We start from the raw sequence: 22,506 nt of genomic DNA, 5'->3' as shown, positions 1-22,506 counted from the left end.
TGGTATCGCCGCGTCCGTAACGGCCTGAACTACAAAATTATTTCGTTATTTATCCCGCACGGTGAACGCCGTAAAAGAAAATAATAATAAACCGTACCACAATCACAATTGTTTGGTCACTTCACCTCCCAAAAAATGGAATAAAAAGAGATCAAAAAGTCGCATGTACCGAAAAATGGTACTGATCGAAACTACAGTTCGTTACGCAAAAAATAAGTCCTCGCACGGCTTTATTGATGGAAAAATAAAAAAGTTCTGGCTCTTAGAATAAGGTAACACAAAAAGTGAATGATTTTTTACAAAACTTATTTTATTGTGCAAACGCCATAAGACATAAAAAAAAACTATAAACATCTGGTATCGCCGTAATCGTATCGCCCCGCAGAATAAAGTGAATATGTCATTTATAACGCACGGTGAACGCTGTAAAAAAAATAGAATAAAAAAACAATAGTAGAATTGCCGTTTTTTAGTCACCACGCCACATAAAAATAGAATAAAAACTGATCAAAAAGTCGCATGCACCCCAAGAAAACTACAATGGATTCCTCAAGGGGTCTAGTTTCCAAATTGGGGTCACTTTTGGGGGGTTCCCAATGTTTTGGCACCGCAAGACCTCTTCAAACCGGACATGGTGCCTAATAAAAAAGAGGCCTCAAAATCCACTAGGCGCTCCTTTGCTTCGGAGGCCGGTGCTTCAGTCCATTACCGCCCGAGGGCCACATGTGGGATATTTCTCAAAACTGCAGAATCTGGGCAATACGTATTAAGTTGCGTTTCTCTGATAAATCCTTTTGTGTTATAAAAAAAATGGCATAAAGAGGATTTTCTGACAAAAAAAAAATGTAAATTTCACCTCTACTTTGCTCTAAATTCCTGTGAAACACCTAAAGGGTTCATAAACTTTTTAAATGCTGTTGTGGATACTTTGAGGGGTCTAGTTTCTAAAATGGGGTATTTGATAAGGGTTTCTAATATATGGGCCCCTCAAAGCACCTTCAGAACTGAACTGTAACCTAAAAAAATAAATAAATGAGGCAAAACTTCGCTTCTTACATTATACTGATAATGAGCCGTGCCCACCCCGAGATGACCCCAGTTTTGACCGTTTGTATAAACGGAGACCCCTATTAGACTGTTCCAGTGCCCGGTTTTCCCAAGCATACACCCCCGAGAAGTGTATTTCTATTGATGAGTCCCTGGTACATTTTAAAGGGAGGGTTCAATTCCGCGAGTACCTGCCGGGTAAGAGGGCAAGGTATGGCGTGAAGATGTATAAGCTGCGAGAGTGCATCAGGGTATACCTAAAGGTTTAGGATATATGAAGGAAAGGCCACCCCCAAACCAGACTGCATCCTGGACTACAATAGGTATATGGGAGGGATGGACTTGTCAGATCAAATCCTGAAGCCCTAAAGCGCCATGCGGTGTGGTATAAGAAGCTGGCCGGGCACATCATACAGATGGCTTTGTACAATGCGTACGTGCTACGTCGATGTGTAGGCCAGACGGGAACTTTCCTGGAATTTCAAGAGGTGATTATCAAGAACCTAATCTTTAGGGACCAAGAAGGGGGGGGCACCCAGTACTTCTGGAAGCGGGGCCACACGCATCGTACCAGGGCGGCAACACTTTCCAGGAGAAGTTCCCCAAACTGGCAAGAAGGGAAAAAGTCAAAAGAGGTGCAAAGTCTGCTATAAGAGGGCGATAAGGGATGACACAATATATCAATGTGACACATGTCCCGAATAACCAGAGCTCTGTATGAAAGAGTGTTTTAAAATTGATCATAAATCCCTTGGTTTATAATTTACCCCAATTTTACTTACCCTGATGCACTCCGCACAGCTTATCCTCCCTCGTCTTTCCCCTCTGAGCCCTGCTGTGTGCCAAGACAGCTGATAACAGCCACATGTAGGGTATTGCCATACGCGGGAGAACCCACATTACAGTTTATGGGGTGTAGGTCTCCGGTCACAATGCTCACTATACCTCTAGATGAATGCCTTAAGGGTGTAGTTTTTAAAACGGGGTCACTTCTTGCAGGTTTCAACTGTACTGGTACCTCAGGTGCTTCTGCATACATGACTTCGCACTAGAAAATCCCCAGTAGGCCAAATGGTGGTCCTTTCCTTCTGAGCCCTCCCATGGGCCCAAACGGCAGTTTATCACAACAAATGGGGTATTGCGGCACTCAGAACAAATTGCGCAACAGAATGGGGTATTTTATTTCTTGTGAAAATAAGACATTTTCAGCCAAAACTACATATTATTTTAAAAAAATAATTTTGTTTTCATTCCCAGCCCAATTCAAATAAGTTATGTGAAAAAACTATGGGGTCAAAATGGTCACAACACCCATAAATGAATTCATTGAGGGGTGTAGTTTCCAAAATGGGGTCATTTGTGGTTGGTTTCTATTGCTTTGATACCTCTGGGGCTCTGCAAATGTGACATGGCACCCGAAAACCAATCCAGCAAAATCTGGACTCCAAAGAACACACAGCGCTCCTTTCCTTCTGAGCCCTCCCATGGGCCCAAACGGCAGTTTATCACCACAAATGGGGTATTGCCGCACTCAGGACAAATTGGCCAACAAAATGGAGTATTTTATTTCTTGTGAAAATAAGAATTTTTGAGCTAAAATGACATATTATTGAAAAAAATATATATTTTTTAAATTCCCAGCCCAATTCAAATAAGTTCTGTGAAGAAACTATTGGGTCTAAATGGTCACATTACCCATAAATTAATTCCTTGAGGGGTGTAGTTTCCAAAATGGGGTCACTTCTGGTGGGTTTCCATCCTTTGATACCTCTGGGGCTCTGCAAATGCGACATGGCACCCGAAAACCAAACCAGCAAAATCTGTACTCCAAAGAACACACAGCGCTCCTTCCCTTCTGAGGCCTCCCATGGGCCCAAACGGCAGTTTATTGCCACAAACGGGGTATTGCTGCACTCAGGAGAAATTGGGCAACAAAATTGAGTATTTTGTTCCCTGTGAAAATAAGAAATTTTGATAAAAAATTACATCTTATTGGAAAAAATGAAATTTTTTTAATGTCACAGCCCAATTGAAATAGGTGCTGTGAAAAAACTGTGTGGTCAAAATGCTAACAACAACCATAAATGAATTCCTTGAGGGGTGTAGTTTCTAAAATGGGGTCACTTTTGGGGGTTTCCATTGCTTTGATACCTCTGAGGCTCTGCAAATGCGACATAGCACCCGAAAACCAATCCAGCAAAATCTGGACTCCAACAAACATATAGCGCTCGTTTCCTTCTGAGCCCTCCCATGGGCCCAAACGTCAGTTTATCACCACAAATGGGGTATTGCCACACTAAGGACAAATTGGGCAACAAAATGGGGTATTTTGTTCCCTGTGTAATTTTTTTAATGTCACAGCCCAATTCAAATACGTGCTGTGAAAAAACTGTGCGGTCAAAATGGTAACAACAACCATAAATTAATTCCTTGAGGGGTGTAGTTTCCAAAATGGGGTCACTATTGGGGGATCCCTACTGTTTTGGCACCTCACCACCTCTTCAAACCTGGCATGCTGCCTAAAATATATTCTAATAAAAAAGAGGACTCGAAATGCACTAGGTGCTTCTTTGCTTCTAGGGCTTGTGTTTTAGTCCACGAGCGCAGTATGACCACATGTGGGACATTTCTAAAAACTGCAGAATCTGGACAATACATATTTAGTAGTGTTTCTCTGGTAAAACCTTCTGTGTTACAGAAAAAAAAATGAATAAAATTGAAATTCAGCAAGAAAAATGAAATTTGCAAATTTCACCTCCACTTTGCTTTAATTCCTGTGAAATGCCTGAAGGGTTAAAAAACTTTCTAAATGCTGTTTTGAATACTTTGAGGGGTCTAGTTTTTAAAATGGGGTGTTTTATCAGGGTTTCTCATACATAGGCCCCACAAAGCCACTTCAGATCTATAGAGGTACCTTAAAAAAAAGGTTTTTGAAATTTTCTTAAAAATATGAGAAATTGCTGTTTATGTTCTAAGCCTTGTAACGTCCAAGAAAAATAAAAGAATGTTCAAAAAACGATGCCAATCTAAAGTAGACATATGGGAAATGTGAACTAGTAACTATTTTGGGTGGTATAACCGTCTGTTTTACAAGCAGATGCATTTAAATTCTGAAAAATGCAATTTTTTCAAAATTTTCTCTACATTTTGCAATTTTTCACCAATAAACACTGAATATATTGACCAAATTTTACCATGAACATGAAGCCCAATGTGTCACGAGAAAACAATCTCAGAATCGCTTGGGTAGGTTTAAGCATTCCGACGTTATTACCACATAAAGTGAAATATGTCAGATTTGAAAAATGGGCTCTGAGCCTTAAGGCCAAAACTAGGCTGCATCCTTAAGGGGTTAAAGACGTTAAGGCCTACGTCGCCGTTGTGAAACTTGTGCTAGGTCGAAGACTCCCAGGTCCTGACCAGCAGGCTTACTATGTTCTTTGCCCATTCCCCAGAGACCTTGGACCCATATCTCCATGGATTTTATCACCGATCTGCCTCCATCCCAAGGCAAGTCGGTGGTGTGGGTTGTAGTAGACCGCTTCAGCAAGATGTCCCACTTTGTACCCCTCAAGAAACTACCCAATGCCAACACGTTAGCTACCTTGTTTGTCAAACACATCCTGCATCTCCATGGGGTTCCTGTCAATATTGTTTCTGACAGAGGGGTACAATTTGTTTCATTGTTTTGGAGAGCCTTCAGTAAGAAGTTGGAGATTGATCTGTCCTTCTCCTCGGCCTTCCATCCTGAAACTAATGGCCAAACATGGACTAATCAGTCTCTAGAACAATATTTAAGGTGTTTTATCTCGGACTGTCAAGATGATTGGGTCTCCTTCATTCCCCTCGCCGAATTCTCCCTCAATAACTGGGTCAGTAACTCGTCGGGGGTCTCCCCCTTCTTCTGTAATTTTGGATTTAATCCACGGTTCTCCTCCATTTCACCTGGTGGTTCCAACAATCCCGAGGTAGATGTCATTTATTGGGAACTGTGCACAGTCTGGGTCCAGGTACAGAAGAACCTTGAGGCGTCCCAGAGTATTCAAAAGACTCAGGCAGATAAGAGACGTTCTTCTAACCCCTTGTTTGTGGTCGGGGATCTGGTGTGGCTGTCTTCAAAAAATTTGTACCTTAAAGCTCCGTCCAAAAAATTTGCTCCCCGGTATATTGGGCCGTACAAGATCATTGAGGTCCTTAACCCTGTCTTCTTCCGGCTGGAGTTACCCCCGTCCTTTCATATACACAACGTGTTCCATGCCTCCCTGCTGAAAAGCTACTCCCCGTCGTTGGCTACCTTGAGGAAACCTCCGGTCCCTGTTCTCACTCCTGAAGGGGTAGAATTCGAGGTGGCCAGGATTGTGGACAGCAGGATGGTCCAAGGCTCCCTCCAGTACCTGGTCCATTGGAGAGGATACGGGCCTGAGGAGAGGACTTGGGTACCCGCCCGGGATGTTCACGCCGGGCTATTGCTCAGGAAGTTCCATCTTCGGTTCCCCAACAAGCCAGGTCCACCTAGGAAGGGTCCAGTGGACCCTCATAAAAGGGGGGGTACTGTAATGGATTTGCCAGACACAGCTTCTGTGCCAATGCCCGTGGTTAATCAGCCTGCATCTGTGCCTAGGTCTGCTGGAGTGACTCGATCTGCTACCACTCAGGCTGGTAGGTTGAGAAGTGTGAGAACCTATCACAGCCTTGCCAGACTATTCTAGCTCTCGCCCTTGGTCTATGTATACCTTCATTTTCTGCTTGTCCTTTGCCTGTGATTCTCCTGTTTCCTGGCTCTGCTGTTCCTGCTATATACAATTGACCTCTGCTTTGTATCGACCCTGGCTTGACTGACTACTATTCTTCTGCTCTGCTTTTGTTACCACGCACTCTCCTGGTTTGACTCGGCTCGTTCACTCTCCTGTTGCTCACGGTGTTGCCGTGGGCAACTGCCCCACTTCCCTGCTTCAGTGTACCCTTGCCCTGTGTTGTTTGTCATGCACATATTGAGTGTAGGAACCGTCGCCAAGTTGTACGCCGTCGCCTAGGACGGGCCTTGCAAGTAGGCAGGGACTGGGTTGCGGGTAGATCAGGGCTCACCTGTCTGTCTCCCTACCCCGCCATTACACCCGCTGCATTTGCGGCGTTACCTGCTGTGAAAGTCAAGTTGTGCCTTCCCGCTGCATCCGCGGCGTTACCTGCTGTGAAAGTCAAGTCGTGCTTCCGCCACTGTCTACATTGCCTCAGATACCCGTTCTGAACTATAGACATTGTTTTGTACCTTGTTGGCCAGCTGCTACTCCGCTACGCGGTACGGCCCAGTGGGTCCACACCCCGCGCCGTGACACACAGTGATTTCACAGAACAAAGGTAAAAAACACAGTGATGGGTTGTTTCCGGTATTGCCGCTCAGCTCCATTGAAGTGAATGGAGCTGGACTGCAATATCACTCACAACCTGTGGACAGATGTGACGCTGTTTTTGGAAGAAAGCAGCCATGTTTTTCCAAAAGCTCGTTCCATTAATGGTTTAATGGTTTTATATACTGCTTGTATGTGATTTTGTTGTCGATGTGATTTTTATATTTTTGCGTTCGAGAAGCTGTAGGTATAAATTTGATTTACCATTTATAGAGATTATCTTGCTCTCCCCCAGTGCTACCCATTGTGTCAAACTGATTCTGAATGTTTCCGAGTTTGTCCTTTTTCTTTTTTGTGTACAGTCTTGGCCAAAAGTTTTGAAACTGACAGAAATTTTGTTTTTCACAATGTTTGCTGCTTCTGTGTTTTTAGATCTTTTAGTCAGATTGTTTCAACGGTATACTGAAGTACAAGCATTTCATACATCTTTAAACTTTTATTGACAAATACATCAAGTTTATGCAAAGACTCAATATTTACAGTGTTGACCCTTTTTTAAGACTTCTGCAATTCACCCTGGTATGCTGGGTATCAGGTTCTGGGCCAAAACCTGACTGATGGCAACCGCCTAATCAGTGCTTAGAGTTTATCACAATTTCTGTGCTTTTGTTTGTCCACCCACATTTTGAGGATTGACCACAGGTTCTCAATTGGATTGAGATCTGGGGGTTTCCTGGTCATGGACCCAAAATGCAATGTTTTGTTCACCGAGACACTTAGTTATCACTTTTGCCTTGTGACATGCTGCTCCATCATGCAGGAAATAGCATTGTTCATCACCAAATTGCTCCGGGATTGTTGGGAGAAGCTGCTCTTGGAGGATGTTTCGATATCATTCTTTATTCATGGAAGTTTTCTTATGCTTAATTATAGTGAGCCCACTCCCTAAGATGAAAAGCAACCCCACGTTTGTATCGTCTCAGGATGCTATACTGTTGGAATAACACAGGACTCATGGTAGCACTCATCTTTCCTTCTCTGGACAATTATTCTTCCAGATGACCCAAACAGTCTGAAGGGGGCTTCATCAGAGAAAAAATTGTTACCCAGTTCTGTGAAGTCCAATCCCTGTACTTCCTGCAGAATGTGAGTCTGCCCTTGATATTTTACTTGCAGAGAAGTGGCTTCTTTGCTGCCCTTCTTGACACCAGGCCAGCCTCCAAAAGCCTCCACCTCACTGTACGTGCAGACGCACTGACACCTGCCTGCAGCCATTCCTGAGCAAGCTCTGCACTGGTGTCGAACCGATCCTGTAGCTGAATCCTCTTTAGGAGACGGTCCTGGCACTTGCTGGACATTCGTGGGTGCCCTGTAGCCTTTTTAACAGCAGTTGAACCTCTTTCCTTGAAGTTCTTGATGTTTCGATAAACGGTTGATTTAGGGTAAATTTTACAAGCAGCAATATCCTTGCCTGTAATGCCCTTTTGATGCAAAGCAATGATGACTGCACATGTTTCCTTGGAGATAATCATGGTTAACAGAAGAAGACAATGATTTCAAGCACCATCCCCCTTTTAAAGCAACCAGTCTGCTCTTATAATTCAATCAGAATGACAGAATGATATCAGCTGCCTTGCCCTTGTTAACACTTTCTTCTGAGCTAACGAGAAGATCACTGAAAAAATGTCAGCAGGTCATATTGTGGCAGGGCTGAAATGCTGTGGATATGTGATTTTTTTTTCGGATTTAAGGGAGTCTGTCACCAGAAATGTACCTATCAAACTAGCAACAGAGTAATATAATGTAGGCTCACCTGAATCTAAAGTTTCTTACTTTTTCACATGGGTGGCTCCTTTGCAGAGACAATCACTTTATTCAGTATATACAAATGAGCTTTTTGAAACAACGAGGGCGTCACCGTTGCTCCAAACCGCTCTGGCTTCTATCCCCCCTCCCTCCCTTCTTTCTTTGATTGACAGGGACCAGACAGTGTAAAAGCCGAGTTCACCCCTGACCCCGTATTCTCCTGAACGCGTGCCTCTGCCTCGGCGCATGCACAGTACATCCTTGATGTTTCACCGGTCTAATCGAATGTACCCTGCATGCGCTGATTACGTCAGACTACACCCTTTTCTGCTCTGCGATGCCGAGGGCCGTCTCTTCCGGGTGTAGTCTGACGTTATCGGCACATGCACTGTACAGCCTATTAGATCGGTGAAACGTCAAGGATCTACTGCGCGTGTTCCGATTATGAAGAAGAGACCTGGTGCCTCAACAGATATAGCTGCGATTCACAGTATTGCAGTCTTATCCCATTCACTTTAACCCTTTCAGGGCCAGACTCCTTTTTGTTTTTATGCTTTTGTTTTTTCCTCCCTGCATTCAAAAAGTCAAAACTCTTTTATTTTTTCGTTGACAGTCATATGAGGGCTTCATTTTTACGAGACGAATTGTACTTTCTGATAGTACTATTTAATATTGTGTGATGTACTAGGAAGCTGGAAAAAAATTCAGAATGGGGTGGAATTAGAAAAAAACAGCAGTTCCACCATTTTCTTATTGGTTTCATTTTTACGGTGTTCCACGTCTTTTTGTATGTGGAAAGATATAGTTTTTATTAATACCATTTTGGGGAATGTTGGGCATTTCAATCACTTTTTACAAAAAAAATTGTGGGTTGTAGTGGCAAAAACACTGCGATTCGGCCATTTTGACCTTTTTATGTTTTTATAGTTCGGGCATTTTCGGACGCGGGAATACCTAATATGTTTATGTTTATTTTTGTTTATTTATTTTTATATGAGATCTAGTGAAAGGGGGGTAATTTGAATTTTTAGATTCTTTTTTTCTATTTGTAAAATCCTTTTTTTACATTTTTTTATTGCTATTTGCTTGTCCCCCTAGGTGGCTTGAACCTGCGATTATCAGATCGCTTATGCCAAAGACTGCAATATCACAATATTACAGTCTATAACAAAATTAGTGCATTGCTATTGAGACCTGCCACAGGCTCCTGGAGGAGCCACTGATGTCACTGTCCATATAAGTAGCGCTGTGCCGAGGTAGTCCTCTGTACTAATGCTGAAGCAGGGAGCTGACGGTTCCCTGCTTCAGCATTGGGTTCAACTGTATCTGCGTCCTGAGGACACAGATACAGTTGACAGTGGGACATAACCCCAGCTGCCCGATACAGCGGTACACCGCCCGGAATCCAGGACTGTCCCGCTGAATCCGGGACGGTTGGGAGGTATTTTATTCATACATCTTTATTCAGCACTTTACAACGTGGAAAATATAATAAATAATGCAATAATAATAGTAATAGCATAGAATAAGTTATTTCAGCCTGTGGTTGTACATCTCCCCTAAATAACCTGTGAACTCGGGCTTCTAGAAAATGGCTGCGACCGTTTTAGAATTATAAAGGTAGACTTGCTTTTGTTAGGATACTTCTCTCTCTAGCGATCAGGACGTGCTTGACGATAAGTGGCTGGCTATAACAGACAGAGGCGGAACGGTGGGTAGATATTATAGGAGGGGGCGGAGCTTCGGCTGGCTATGACTAGAGGAGGTGGGACTGCAGCTGCCTATCAGGAGGAGGCGGAGCTGTGGCTGGCTGTGACTAGAGGAGTTGGGACTGTAGCTGCCTGTAACTGGAGAAGGCAGGGCTGTGATTGGGCATGACTGGAGAGGGTGGGGCTTTACCGATTACGAGAACCAATCACGTCGTGCAGATCTATGTCGGTAGTGCGACGGTATGGAGGAGGCAGGGCTATACCGACTACGAGAACCAATCACGTAGTGCAGACGTCTGTTGGTAGTGCGGCTGTATGTCATCGCTCCCTCTATCATCCTTGTTTACTCCGCACACTCCGCATGGATAAGCTGCGCTCCGTACTGCAGAGGGCACTGGGGACAGTGAAGCAACACATGGGCACTGACCAGTTTGGCAATAAGTATTATTACGTTCCTGAGCAGAAGACATGGACAGGTAATCAGTGGTCACCGCTGCTGTCCCCACATGTGATGTGAACAAAGTGTTGGCATGTTTATACGTTCTCATAGTCATCGTGTATCCGAGCTCTATTATGTAACAGTTTTGTATTGTTGCTTTTATTAGCAACCCACCAGAGTTTAGTTTTTAATCCGCACTGGAAAAATTAAACATGAACTCTGGTTGCTATGGGCAACATGGACACACTCCCTCAATTTTGTTCCGTGAAACTACTAAATAGGTGGTAATTGTTTTGTGTTTTTTTTTTTGGAGGGGGTGCAGTAACGTCACAGTTGAAGGATAATTCAGTTGAAAAATCACAGGAATCATGCACACAGTGATGTTAATGTATAAGGATAATGCACACAGTGATGTCACAGTGCAAAGATTTGGTACTAGTAAAGTTACAGCACAGGAATGATAAAAAAACAATGATGTCACAACTCAGGAATAATGCATTCACTAATATCACAGTACATGAGCCTCACAAAAAAAAGTGATGCACATCGTGACCTCGCTGCATAAGAAAAAAATACACCATGATATTACCATGTCAATATAATGCACACAATGATGTCACAATTTAGGAATAACGCACATAACAAATAACCATTTTCCCACTTTTAATCGTCTATGGTTCTCGCTAACTGCACTTTACTTGTGTGCGGAGATGGGCCCCATAGTAGCTGCTCTGCCTTCTACCATGGTAATTACCACCATGACAGTTAGGCCTCAAGCACACATCCGTCGCTACGTATTTGTACGGCCGCAAATCACGGATATGTGAAACACTGACCGCACGCAGATTGCTTCCGTGTACAGTCCGTTGTTTTAAAAGACCAAATTAATAGGCAGAGACTGATCCGCGAAAAACGAACAGGAGTAGGACCTGTTCTATTTTTTTGTGGAACGGAAGCACTGATCCGTTAAAATAACGAAAGTGTATATGGCCCCGTAGAAATGAATGGGTCAGTGTGCTATCTGTTAAAGAAAAAAAAACGGATAGCACCCTGAAGCATTTCACTGAAGTGGGCATGAGGCCTTATGACTGATCTTTTTTCTAAGTTTTACATCAAGGTTCTGGTATTTAACAGTATCTTTATATAGAAGCTGCTCCTTCAGAGCCACCATCCATAGATCGCCAGGTTCCTTTCTTGTTAGGGGGTCCAGAAAGTCCACGTGCTGCCCTGATTTATCTGGATGCTGTATGACACTATGGTGGGAATTTCAGTAAAACTGGCAGTTTATAGATGGTCCATACCTCCCAACCGTCCCCAATTCAGTGGGACAGTCCCATATTCCGGGTGTATGCCCCACTGTCAACTGAACCCAATGCTGAAGCAGGGAACCATCAGCTCCCTGCTTCAAAATTAGTTCAGAGCGGAGTATTAGAGGGAGCTCCTCCGCTCGCCGAGGACTCCTTGGGCACAGCGCTACTTGCTTAGGGAAGCCCTTGACGTCACTGTCCATATATGGACAGTGACGTCAGTGGCTACTGATTGAGCGGAATCCTCGTTGCCGATCTGGCTGGGGATTCCGCTCCTAGAGGAAACCCCCGAGGTCACTGTCCATTATATGGACGTTGACTTTAGGTGCTCCTTCGGGAGCGGAATCCCTGGCCTATGCTCTGGCTGGGGATTCCGCTCCTAGAGGGAGTCCCAATGACACTATCAACATGGACACTGTGGCACTATATACGGGCACTATCTACATAGGCACTGGCATGCCACTATCAACAAGGGCACTGGCACTAGGGGCAGCTTTGGGCATTATATTGTATGGGGCAGATATGTGGGCACTATGCTGTATGGGGCAGCTATGGGGCATTATACTGTATGGGGGCATTATACTGTATAGTGGCAGCTAGGGGGCATTATACAGTGTGGGAGGCACTATGGGAGCATGATACTGTGTGGGCTGAACTGGGTGGGATTAGAGGCGTGGCTTAAAAGTAAAAAAATATGACGGTACGCGCACTGGATCGGTTGTCCCTCTTTGTGATACTTGAAAGTTGGGAGGTACGTAGGTGCAGTACAGTTGGACAATTACAATGATGGTGGGTTATCTATCTGGCCAACTGCTTTTTTGGAGAAAATTGCAGGGCTACAGTCGCTAGAGGCTCATAAGACTTCATTCACATTCGCTTATAACTGCTCCATGCCAATGCTGTATATATTCTGCCAAGAACAGCATTGAATTATGTGAAGCAAGGAAACCTTTTCCTTATTGGCCTTGTATACGAGGTGTTAATGAAAGCTTAAAATGACATTCTCATGAACTACTAGCCACATGACCCGCTAAAATGTTCAAAGATTCAGGGTCAGACCTGGCAGAAATCGTGCAGCAGAGCCTCTGATATGTACCATATTCTTCGCTGGAAGCAACACTTCTAGGGTAGAACCGCAGCGTAATACGGCATGCAATGCATAATATGCCATATAGAATCGGTACTTGGATGTATTTTAAAGTCTAATGTCATATGTTGTACAGTGGAAATCAAATTTTTGTGGGAAAAAACAGTACATGAAGTTAACCACACGAGGGCATCATTGTCTAAAACCGGTCAGTAACGCCTTCAGTTGATCACTCTGTTTTACGGTTCTTCTGCTATTATGAATGGAGACGCTAAAGGCTATGTTCACACTGTTTTTTGCAGACAATTCTGCTTCAAAATTCTGTCTGGCATTTTGAGGCAGATTTTGATCTGACTGCACGCCGTTTGCTGCGTTTTTCGTGGCGTTTTTCGCCCTCTGTCATTGAGCGCCGCAGGCAAAAAAACGCAGCGAAATATGCTTTCTCTGCCTCCCATTGAGGTCAGAGACTTAAAAGCCCGAAGATAGGGCATGTCGCTTCTTTTTCCCGCGAGACGGGAAAAAAATGGCTCTGCCTCCCATTGAAATCAATGGGAGGCATTTTTGGCGCGTTTTACGACGCGGTTTCCGTGTAAAAAAAAAAAAACGCATTGAAAAACTCTGTGTGAACTGGCCCTAAGGTTGATATCTATAGCTCTATCTGCCTTGATTAGTCATTTTTCTGAATTTTACCAAATGATGTTTTTCATGTGCATATGATTTTCTTTGTACATTTTACAAGCTACATTCATGGTTTTGGAAAGATCAGAATAGATCACAAAAATCAGAAGATTGCAATATTGAAGGGGCTGCACACGTGTCTCCATTACAACAATGCACCTGACAGATGTCAGAAGGGGACATGTCATCAGAATCTCTAGTAGTGCAGCCTCAGGTCTTTTGGCCTGTAAGTTCAAGTTCACATAATAGTGGGACGGCGGGACTCTGAGTAGCTTTTGCCTGCACACTGCTTGCCGCGTTTTTCGTGGCGTTTTTTGCCCTCGACCATTGAGCGCCGCGGGCAAAAAACGCTTTCTCTCCCTCCCATTGATGTCAATGTGAGGTTAGAGACGTAAACGCCCGAAGATAGGGCATGTCGCTTCTGTTTCCCGCGAGACGTTTTTTTTCTGCTCGCGAGAAAAAAACTCCTACGCCTCCCATTGACATCAATGAGATGCATTTTTGGCACGTTTTTCCGACGCGGTTTCCGCGTCAAAAAAAGTGTAAAAAAACTGTGTGAACTTACCCTAAGGATGTCATGTTATCACATTAACTAGAGAGGACCGAGAATCAGTGGCATGGGGACAGAGTGGAAATAATTAAAGGGGTTGTCCAAGAATAGACATAGCTTATCCACTGTTCACTGGGTCCCCCACCACTGGGACCTCCATAAGCACTAGAATGGTGGTCCTGAGTTCCTCCTCGTTGCAAGACCGCATTGAGGAGAACTTTGAATGAAGTTGTGTTCGAGGCGGTGCAGTACCGCTTCAATCAAAGTTTTTGGGACTGACTGCTGAGTACAGCATTTGTCTGTTTCCGTAACTTTTATAGACATTGAATGGAGCAACAGGGGGTCCCAGAGATCAGACACTTATCACCCATCTTGTATAAAGGTGATAAATATATATTCTGGAATTATCCCTCTCGGTATGTTACAATTTTTTGTTAAACCCACACAAACTTATTTGTATTACACGGAAAATTCATTTGAGGGTAAATGCCCTGTAAATTAATTTATTTGTATTTTTAATCTAAAGACTGACATAATTAGGCTCTGTTCACACCGCTGTCAACGTTTCCATTATACCAGAAACCATGAGTGGTGGCAGATCCGTCAAACACCAACATCAGCCTACAGTTCTCCTTGGCTATAATGGGGTTCATCAGGGTTCTAGGTCATCCCGGGTACACCATAAGTTTGGTCAAAGAAGGTCCGATGAGCCTGGTAAGTAAAGAAAGGCAAAGCTTATTTTTTCGCCTAAGATATATATTTAAAGGGCGACTCCAGGCAAAACCATAGTCTATACATAAATTATACATTTCAACAAACTGCAGCGTTCTGCTGAGTAGTCTGTAATACAAGCACAGGGGGATATCGATTAGATAACTATTAGATTGCCATGGTGAAACAGTATTTTCGTTGTTAAGATTATATTGGGAAGTTATTAAAGGTGTATTCCCATCATTTAATGTCTTGACATATTGCTAGGACCTCTGAGACCCCCACTGATCTGTAGTATGAAGTAAATGGGGCTGTGTTGTAGTTTCCTGCACAGTGGGTGGCCAGGTGCGTTACTGTGCATGGAAATTTAGTAAAGGAGCCGTAGCGCTGTGGCCCCTTAATTCTAAAGATCAACGGTCGGACCCCCATCTATCAATAGGTGACAGCATATCCTAGCGATATGTCTTCACTGTAATGGGAAAACCACGTTTAATACAATTCTCTAATTGACTCCAAAAACGTAAGGGGGGTTTTACATGGGCAGATTTTCTGCCAAGTAACGAGCGCCGATTGTGTGGAGCAGAGGATCGTGTGGACCCCCCTGTGTTGCCAATGGATTTGGCGTGGGGCTAATATGGGGAGCAGAGTCTAAGGGATTGCTAGGCTTTCACCCTTTAACTTCCGTACAGAGATGTGGCTTCTAGTAATCTACAGGTCCCTTCCCCCAGATTAGTCTTTGCTGGCAACTGCTGACGTGAACACAGTACCAAAGACAGTAAGTGATATACGTGGTCAGGACGGCAGACATTCACTCATGGTTTGGCAGGCAGAGTACGGTAGTAGCAGAAAACCGCCGGAATTTGAGGGCAGGCGGCAGACAAGATGTGGTCAAAGTTCAGCCGTGACAAACAGCATGTCGATTGGTGCTCGTTTGCCCCGTTTACATGGAGCAGTGATCGTCCCCATACAGTTTGCATATTGTCTGCAGCTCATTCCCTGTTTAGACAGGGAGATGTTTTGCCAACAAACAACTCTTTTTACGGTGGCATAAAAGATGCAATCATCCGACGAACAAGCGTTTGTTTGCTTGTCTTTTGGCTGATCGCTGCCATGTTTACACGGGCCAATGATCGGGAACGAGCTTTCGTTAGCCTGGTCATCAGCCGTGTAAAAAGGCCCTAAGCTGCTAGTAACCATTTTTTAACTGTTTCACTTTTACATATATTCAATTAATATACAATATCATGTTGACCATAGATTTGAGGCTGTATATATGAATCGTTGTGCTGAGCTGAATATATTCTAACAGGAGCTGAGGATTTTAGTGACTAAGTGCTTTACACCTACCTCTTAAAATATATTTACGGAGGTTGCTATGCGGGTACTGCCCATTGTATAAATATTATCTGTCTGTATCTCCGTGAGGTGAAATAAGTATTTTGCTTACTAAAGTTCTTATTCATGGCCTCGACCAGCCACCGCTTTTATGCAATCTGTAAATGCTGGAACGGACCTTGCGCCTTCAAACAGAAATTTCCAATCTGAAAATCCTCACAGGTGTCAGATGCATTTTGGTGCGGTCTTTAACTAGCAGCCTGGAGCACAGAATCGTCCTGTTACTGCCAAGCTGACAGTGACATTGGACAGCTGTCAGTACTGAGATCAGTCTGTGATTGACTGCAGTCATTAGTGTATTACAAGTTCTCTTTGTGCTAAATATTGAAGCTCTCTTCATAGGGAAGCATGCCTGCCTGTAAATACGCCATATATAAAGAAGTCTACATTGGTAAAACTCACACCCATGTCCATCCTAAACCTGACTCGACCCCAGGAGGGTTAACAAAACGTATGTATATTTAATACCTATGCAGCAGCAATTCAAGGGTGTTTTAAAACCGAAGGGTATATTCAAACGTGCGTTCGGTCTTTTCCGTTGCCTTTCAAAGATCGTAATAGCGTATCATATGCTGCCGCTATACATACTGGTGATGTAAGGGAAAAATGTGGTCACTGGTGATAAAAAAAATTCACGTGGAGTGAGTCCATGGTGGCTATGTAGGGTATCAAATACAAAGCAATAAAAATGAAAAAAGCTAGCTGGAAAAAAAAATACATTTTTTGTCAAGTAACAACCCCTTAATCACACAGACATGCAGATTTGGATGGGGTTATGTATTGGGCAGAAGGCTTCGAGGCACAATTTCATTCTAGTATAGTACCCTTATTTTATTAGGGAAAGTAATCCACCAGTGATCACCTTGTTGCTTCCATGACAGTTCTGCAGGCACAGCGATGGCAACTTTCCGGTGTGCGGACCATACATAGCATAGCAAAACTATAGTATAGCTACAATAAGAACGCCTGAGGCCATATTAAAGCTCCGTACAACCTCCGAGTTCTAGAGAACCATGATATGGCACCCATAGAAGTCTGCGGAGCCCTACTGTACCTCCTTATGCCTCTGATGTCATACTGAGGTTTTTTTCTGTTGCCTTCTGTATGAATCCAATATTTGTGGTAATCTCCATCGGATGCCGCATTACATCGCTATACGTCCCTTGAATTATTTACGCTAGGACAAAAAAGCCGCGTTCTAATGCGGAGCCCCTTTTGGCGATACGCGGAGGCTCTGCCATGTGCATGAGGCCTAACTCCAAAACAGCAATGTGACTACCTCAGCCTCTTGGCTCATGTGAATAGCTGCTTCTGATGTGTCAAGTGTGGAACGTTCCTTAATGATGTCGGATTGGACTAAAAAATTAGACTATGCATAGATCATGGACTATTTGTACATGGGCAGCCAGTTTCCTTACTGATACTTGGCATTTTATTGCAAAGGCAACCAATTGCTTCCTTCTCTGCATATAGGCACTTCTAACAGTCCTGTACATGATACATATCTCATTATGGTGCGGCTGAAGGAAGACCATCTCATGAGGTTGGGGATTACGCTGAAATTATTAATGTTATGGTTACTATTATGTAAATAATTTCTCATTATAGACGCCAGGCAAAGATGCAGTAAGTGAGCAGCTGGCACGGTTCTGTATGTTACACAGGATTGCCAGTATTGTATACCAGGTGTTGGCACATGCTTTGTTCTGCCTGGTTAGCAGAGTGAGTGCCTTGCACATTAGAAACACTTTCTAACTTGTCATTCAGAATCCTGTCACCTTGCTTAATGAGTGCCAATACCCAGCGTGGCATGGTGAGTTATTAAATATTGAGCCATGTTCCGCTCTTCCTCCCCCACACTTACATACAATCATATTTTTCTCATCTGGTAAAAGGACAAATACAGGGACGCCAGTGCTGCATTGTTTGTGTCATTTGATTATTTTTACTTTATATTAATATATTGAGCAGTTCCGCTCATGGAAATGGGGAATGACGGCTCGTGCATATTTATGGTCTGTGTCTAATTGGTAGGGATAATGGCTATGGCTGCTGCACTGTTTTTTTGTCTTGTTTATCGGTATATTGCATTTTGGGTGTTGTCACATCGTCAGGATCGGTATCTAATGTGTTGAGTGAAGGACGATGAAACCTGGCCCCAGTAGCTGTGATTCTCAGTCTTCAGTTCAGACCAGCAATAAACTTTTGTTTTTAGATCCTAGTCTGAAAAGCCATAGTTTATTTTACCAGTACTTTTAATTCTTAGGGTATGTTCACACAACAGCGTCCGTAACGGCTGAAATTACGTGGATGTTTTCAGGAGGAAACATCCCCGTAATTTCAGCCGTAACGGCATGTGCAGGCGCTTGAACGCCGCGTCCATTACGGACGTAATTGGTTCTGCTTTTCATTGGAGTCAATGAATAACGGCTCCAATTACGCCCAAAGAAGTGACAGGTCACTTCTTTGACGCGGGCGTCTATTTACGCGCCGTCATTTGACAGCGGCGCGTAAATTTACGCCTCGTGTGAACAGACAAACGTCAGCCCATTGCTTTCAATGGGCAGATGTATGTCAACGCTATCGAGGCGCATTTTTCGGACGTAATTCGGGGCAAAAACGCCCGAATTACGTCCGTAATTAGTGCGTGTGAACATACCCTTAGAATTATGCTTCAAGTATCTGTTTGCTAAGTAAAATGTTATGTGCCCTTAACAATGCATGGCCTCTAGTGTTGTGAGAGATGTGCGTGTAAGTCTAAAAGGGTTAACCAGGGTTAGAAAAAAAGGTCTCCTTTTTTTTTTTTTTTTTAAACAGCATCACGATTGCCATGGGCTGCACTTGAATAGAGATGAGCTGCAATACTAGACACAGCCACTTGACAAGAGTGGCGCTATTTTTGGGAAAGAGGTTCGTTTCTCTGGCCCTGGACAACCACTTTAAATCAGTTCAACCCCCACTTAACTGTGATAGCAGCCCTCTCCACTGAGTGAGTTGTTTAGGTGTAATTTGCGTGCTGAAACCTAACCCTATATAGACCTCTTTAATATCATGATACACGTCCTTTCCATGGCAGTGTAGCTCTCCTTTCACTGCCTGCATTCTTTCTGTAAATCTAGTCTAGTGTAAAACAGTATATAGAAGATGGGGAGGAGGGATATGCAGCTTCTGTCTTTCTCGCTCAGTGTCTGAGACTGATGCTGTGAGAGGGGGGAGCTTCATGGAGGAGACATCTGATTGGTTTAGAGCATGCAGCACATCTCTGACATCACACCAGGAATAGCCACCCACTCGGGAAATATGGGGAGATAAATTGTACGTTTGCATAAACCAGCAAGGGATAGGAAAAGACCCCAAATATGCGGGTTACACATAACCTTTCCGTCTTCACAACTAACGTTCATCTACAGCACCCAAGGAGTGATTTTTATTTTTTTTAACAAAGTTTAAAATGTCCCCCTTGTTTTATAATACATGGTACCATAGTTGTTGTTTTTTAATGATTTTGTCAAAGCAAAAACATTAATTAAAGGGGTTATCTGGACGTTTCAATTAATGTCCTATCCGATCCTCACCGATCATCTGAACACCATTGTTTATGCAGGCACAGCAACATACATACAAGTGTAGCTGTGCCTGATAGTGCAAGTGAATGGGCTGAGCGGCGGTCCCAGGCACAGCCACGCTTGTGATAAACAGCGAGGGTCCGGGAGGTGAGACCCCCACCAATCATACACTGATGACCCATCCTAAGGACAGGTCAATAATTGAAAAGCCTGGAAAACCCCTTAAAAATATGGGCATGAAACATAGAACATTTACTAATGAGTGTGATCTTTCTTTGTCCACTGAGTGCGTTCTATTGAGACAACCGTTATTACTATTATTATGATTGATTGTAAACTCTTACTGGTTTGTTTGGGATTTTTTATTTTTTATTCTTCAGTCTGGTGTCCATTCATCAATTTTCACCAAACTGAAAAAATACCAATAAGACATAAAATCTCTTTTTGCTCGTACAGTGATGTATTCGACAAATAAATGAGACTCGGTGGGGACTTTTGACGCATGGCTCACTGGCCAGTGATTTATAAAGCTGCCTTTTCTGTTTTCAGATAAATGGCATTTCAAATCTCCAATACCAAATATTGGAGAAGGATCAGAAGTCGCCACCGTCACGGTGCCTGTCTGCCCTTCGCTTGTGTGTATTTTGCATTGTGATTGATAAAATGTCATGGACAAACAAAATGGCAGAATACCTTGTATATTTTTTTTTCTTCAGCGTACTCCATCATTGTCACATTCAATTACCTTTTATAGCTTGCACGCAAAGGTGTTTTTTCCATAGATTATAGGTCAGCCAAAGCCTTTTTCTTTGACCTTCCGCATTACTGTTCTGCCTGCAAGCTCCAGCAGCCAGGAAAGTAATACCAGTAAATATTGGCATATTTTTGAATGCATGAGGACAGTGCTTTGATGGGGTAATGCAGGAGGGTGACCTTCCTGAGATGGGCATCAATGCTCGGCATCCGCACTTTTCGAAAAGGATTCAAAAGGCATTATCTGCCTGTATCCAAATTACATACAATAGGGCATCTTTAAGAAATGAAGTCCTTCTATGTCATGCATTCTTTAATACTGGCGACGCCACTGATTGAAATAAAGGATAATTTCCACAATATACGTTGTCATAATTATCTTACATTGGACCTGTATACGAGCGTATGACGGCTCTGTACAACCTTCCGGTTGTAGTAATATAGTGGCCACACTGTACCTGTATGCCTCTGATTTCATAAGGAGCCGTAAACGAGGGGTTTTTGGATTCTGTATGAATACACCGGCCACTGCGGTAGGAGCCTGGCTGTCAATCACCACTGGCCTCACATGGTGATCGCACGGGCACCTAAAGGCATTCCATGACACCATGTACACCATGCTGCGCCAACGGGTTAATGTTCGATCGATTTCATTGTGATTAATAACTCTGCTCTAAAAATACAAACGTTATTATGCCGCAGTCCTGTGCCAGGAGATCACTGCACACAGCCAGCAGCACTATAAGACATTATTTTCACAGAAACACACATTAAAGGGTAACTAAACTTTAAAAAAAAACTTCTGACATGGCAGAAGTTTTGATTGGTGGGGATCTGAGCACTGAGACCCCCACCGATTTCTAAAACGAAGTGGCAGAAGCGCTCGGGTAAGCGCTGTGCCACTTCATTTCTAATCCGCTTTCGTTGGAAAGACCAGCGAGCAGTGTACAGACTCAGCCTTTCTATTGAGCCTGTACACCGCTCTGAGGAAAGCTGATCAGAAACGAAGCTGCATAGCACTCACCCGATCGCTTCTATATACAAGAGGTATATACACCGCAATACCAGGGAGTGTAGAGATATATACAAGAAAGCAATCTATAGCCTGTCCTACCTGTCCATTGTTTACGTCTTGTGTAACATGAACTTTGCAGGTTTAGAAGACCATATGCATTAGTAGGTTTTTAGCGGTCTAGTAAACATCATTAGAGCCTGGACAACATCCACGATCTGCATCACAAATGGGAGCAATGTAAATAAAGCCAGGAACTAATGGAGCCTTCTCTATGTTTTCCCCACATTGGAGTAGATGGGATAGCTGGGTTGTGTACCATCAGGCGGAAGATCCATCCTGCTTTTAGCCACGTTTGAACAGCAGTGGTTTTTTCATGTCACTGAAGTGATCGGTTTGCGCACGTTGGCCGCCACCCTAAATAATGTACTCTGAAGTGGTTTCCCCTATAAAATATTCAAGTGCAGGCTGAGTACAGAGTGATTTCTGAAATGCGTGTGGTTTCTTTGACCAATGGATCCCATTATGAACACTTTGTTATAGCGCATCCCCTTGCTGCGACTGACAAGTTACTAGTACAAGCATGATCATATTTTATGCATCTGTGCACCAAGCTCATGCCTCACATACACGGCATACAGCTTGTATGGTAGATAGGAATGAGGACGCAACGAGATGTCTGCATGTAGGTAACCCTGGGGAGGTAGAGATCTACTGTAATAATATTGAGGGTGTTCATGAAGAAGTAAATGACGTGATCGCACTGGCACAGAAGCTGCGATTGACAGCCGGGCTTCTGCTGTAATGGCCGAAATCAAAGAAACCCAGTCGTCTAACCCCTTAGATGCTGCGGTCAACGACTGTGGCATCTAAGGTGTTTGACAGAAGTGCTTGTCAGCTCATTGGCGTCGTTGGGCGCCATGGCAACTGGTAGCCAAATAGATTGCCTGTTCATTTATTACTGACTAGCAATAATGCATTTTGAATTATATAAGTGATCAAAGAATCACGTTGTAAAGTCCTCCAGTGGGACTAAAAAAAATAACTTATCAAATAAAAAAAGGTGTTCACAGAAATTTAACCATTCTGTTTCCATAAAGT

The 22,506-nt window shown here is 43.4% G+C and overlaps 1 protein-coding gene across 2 annotated transcripts in view; it reads left to right on the top strand.

Annotated features, from left to right (window-relative positions):
- The first annotated feature begins 10,000 nt into the window (after nt 1-10,000).
- Nucleotides 10,001-22,506, top strand: part of NDUFAF2 (NADH:ubiquinone oxidoreductase complex assembly factor 2) — a 125,676-nt gene continuing 113,170 nt past the window's right edge. The window contains exon 1 of one of the 2 annotated variants that reach the window (XM_075839357.1): nt 10,001-10,383. Coding sequence is in view for 1 of the 2 variants with exons in the window: in XM_075839350.1 (XP_075695465.1) it covers nt 10,131-10,383 (253 nt within the window). In the remaining variant the exon portion in view is untranslated. The remainder of the gene's footprint in view (nt 10,384-22,506) is intronic. The other variant, XM_075839350.1, reaches the window with a different exon arrangement.

Source organism: Rhinoderma darwinii, chromosome 1 (genome assembly GCF_050947455.1).
Source record: "Rhinoderma darwinii isolate aRhiDar2 chromosome 1, aRhiDar2.hap1, whole genome shotgun sequence".
NCBI lineage: Eukaryota > Metazoa > Chordata > Amphibia > Anura > Rhinodermatidae > Rhinoderma > Rhinoderma darwinii.
Note: the sequence above shows the minus strand (reverse complement) of the source record. Positions and strands in the feature narration are given on the sequence as shown.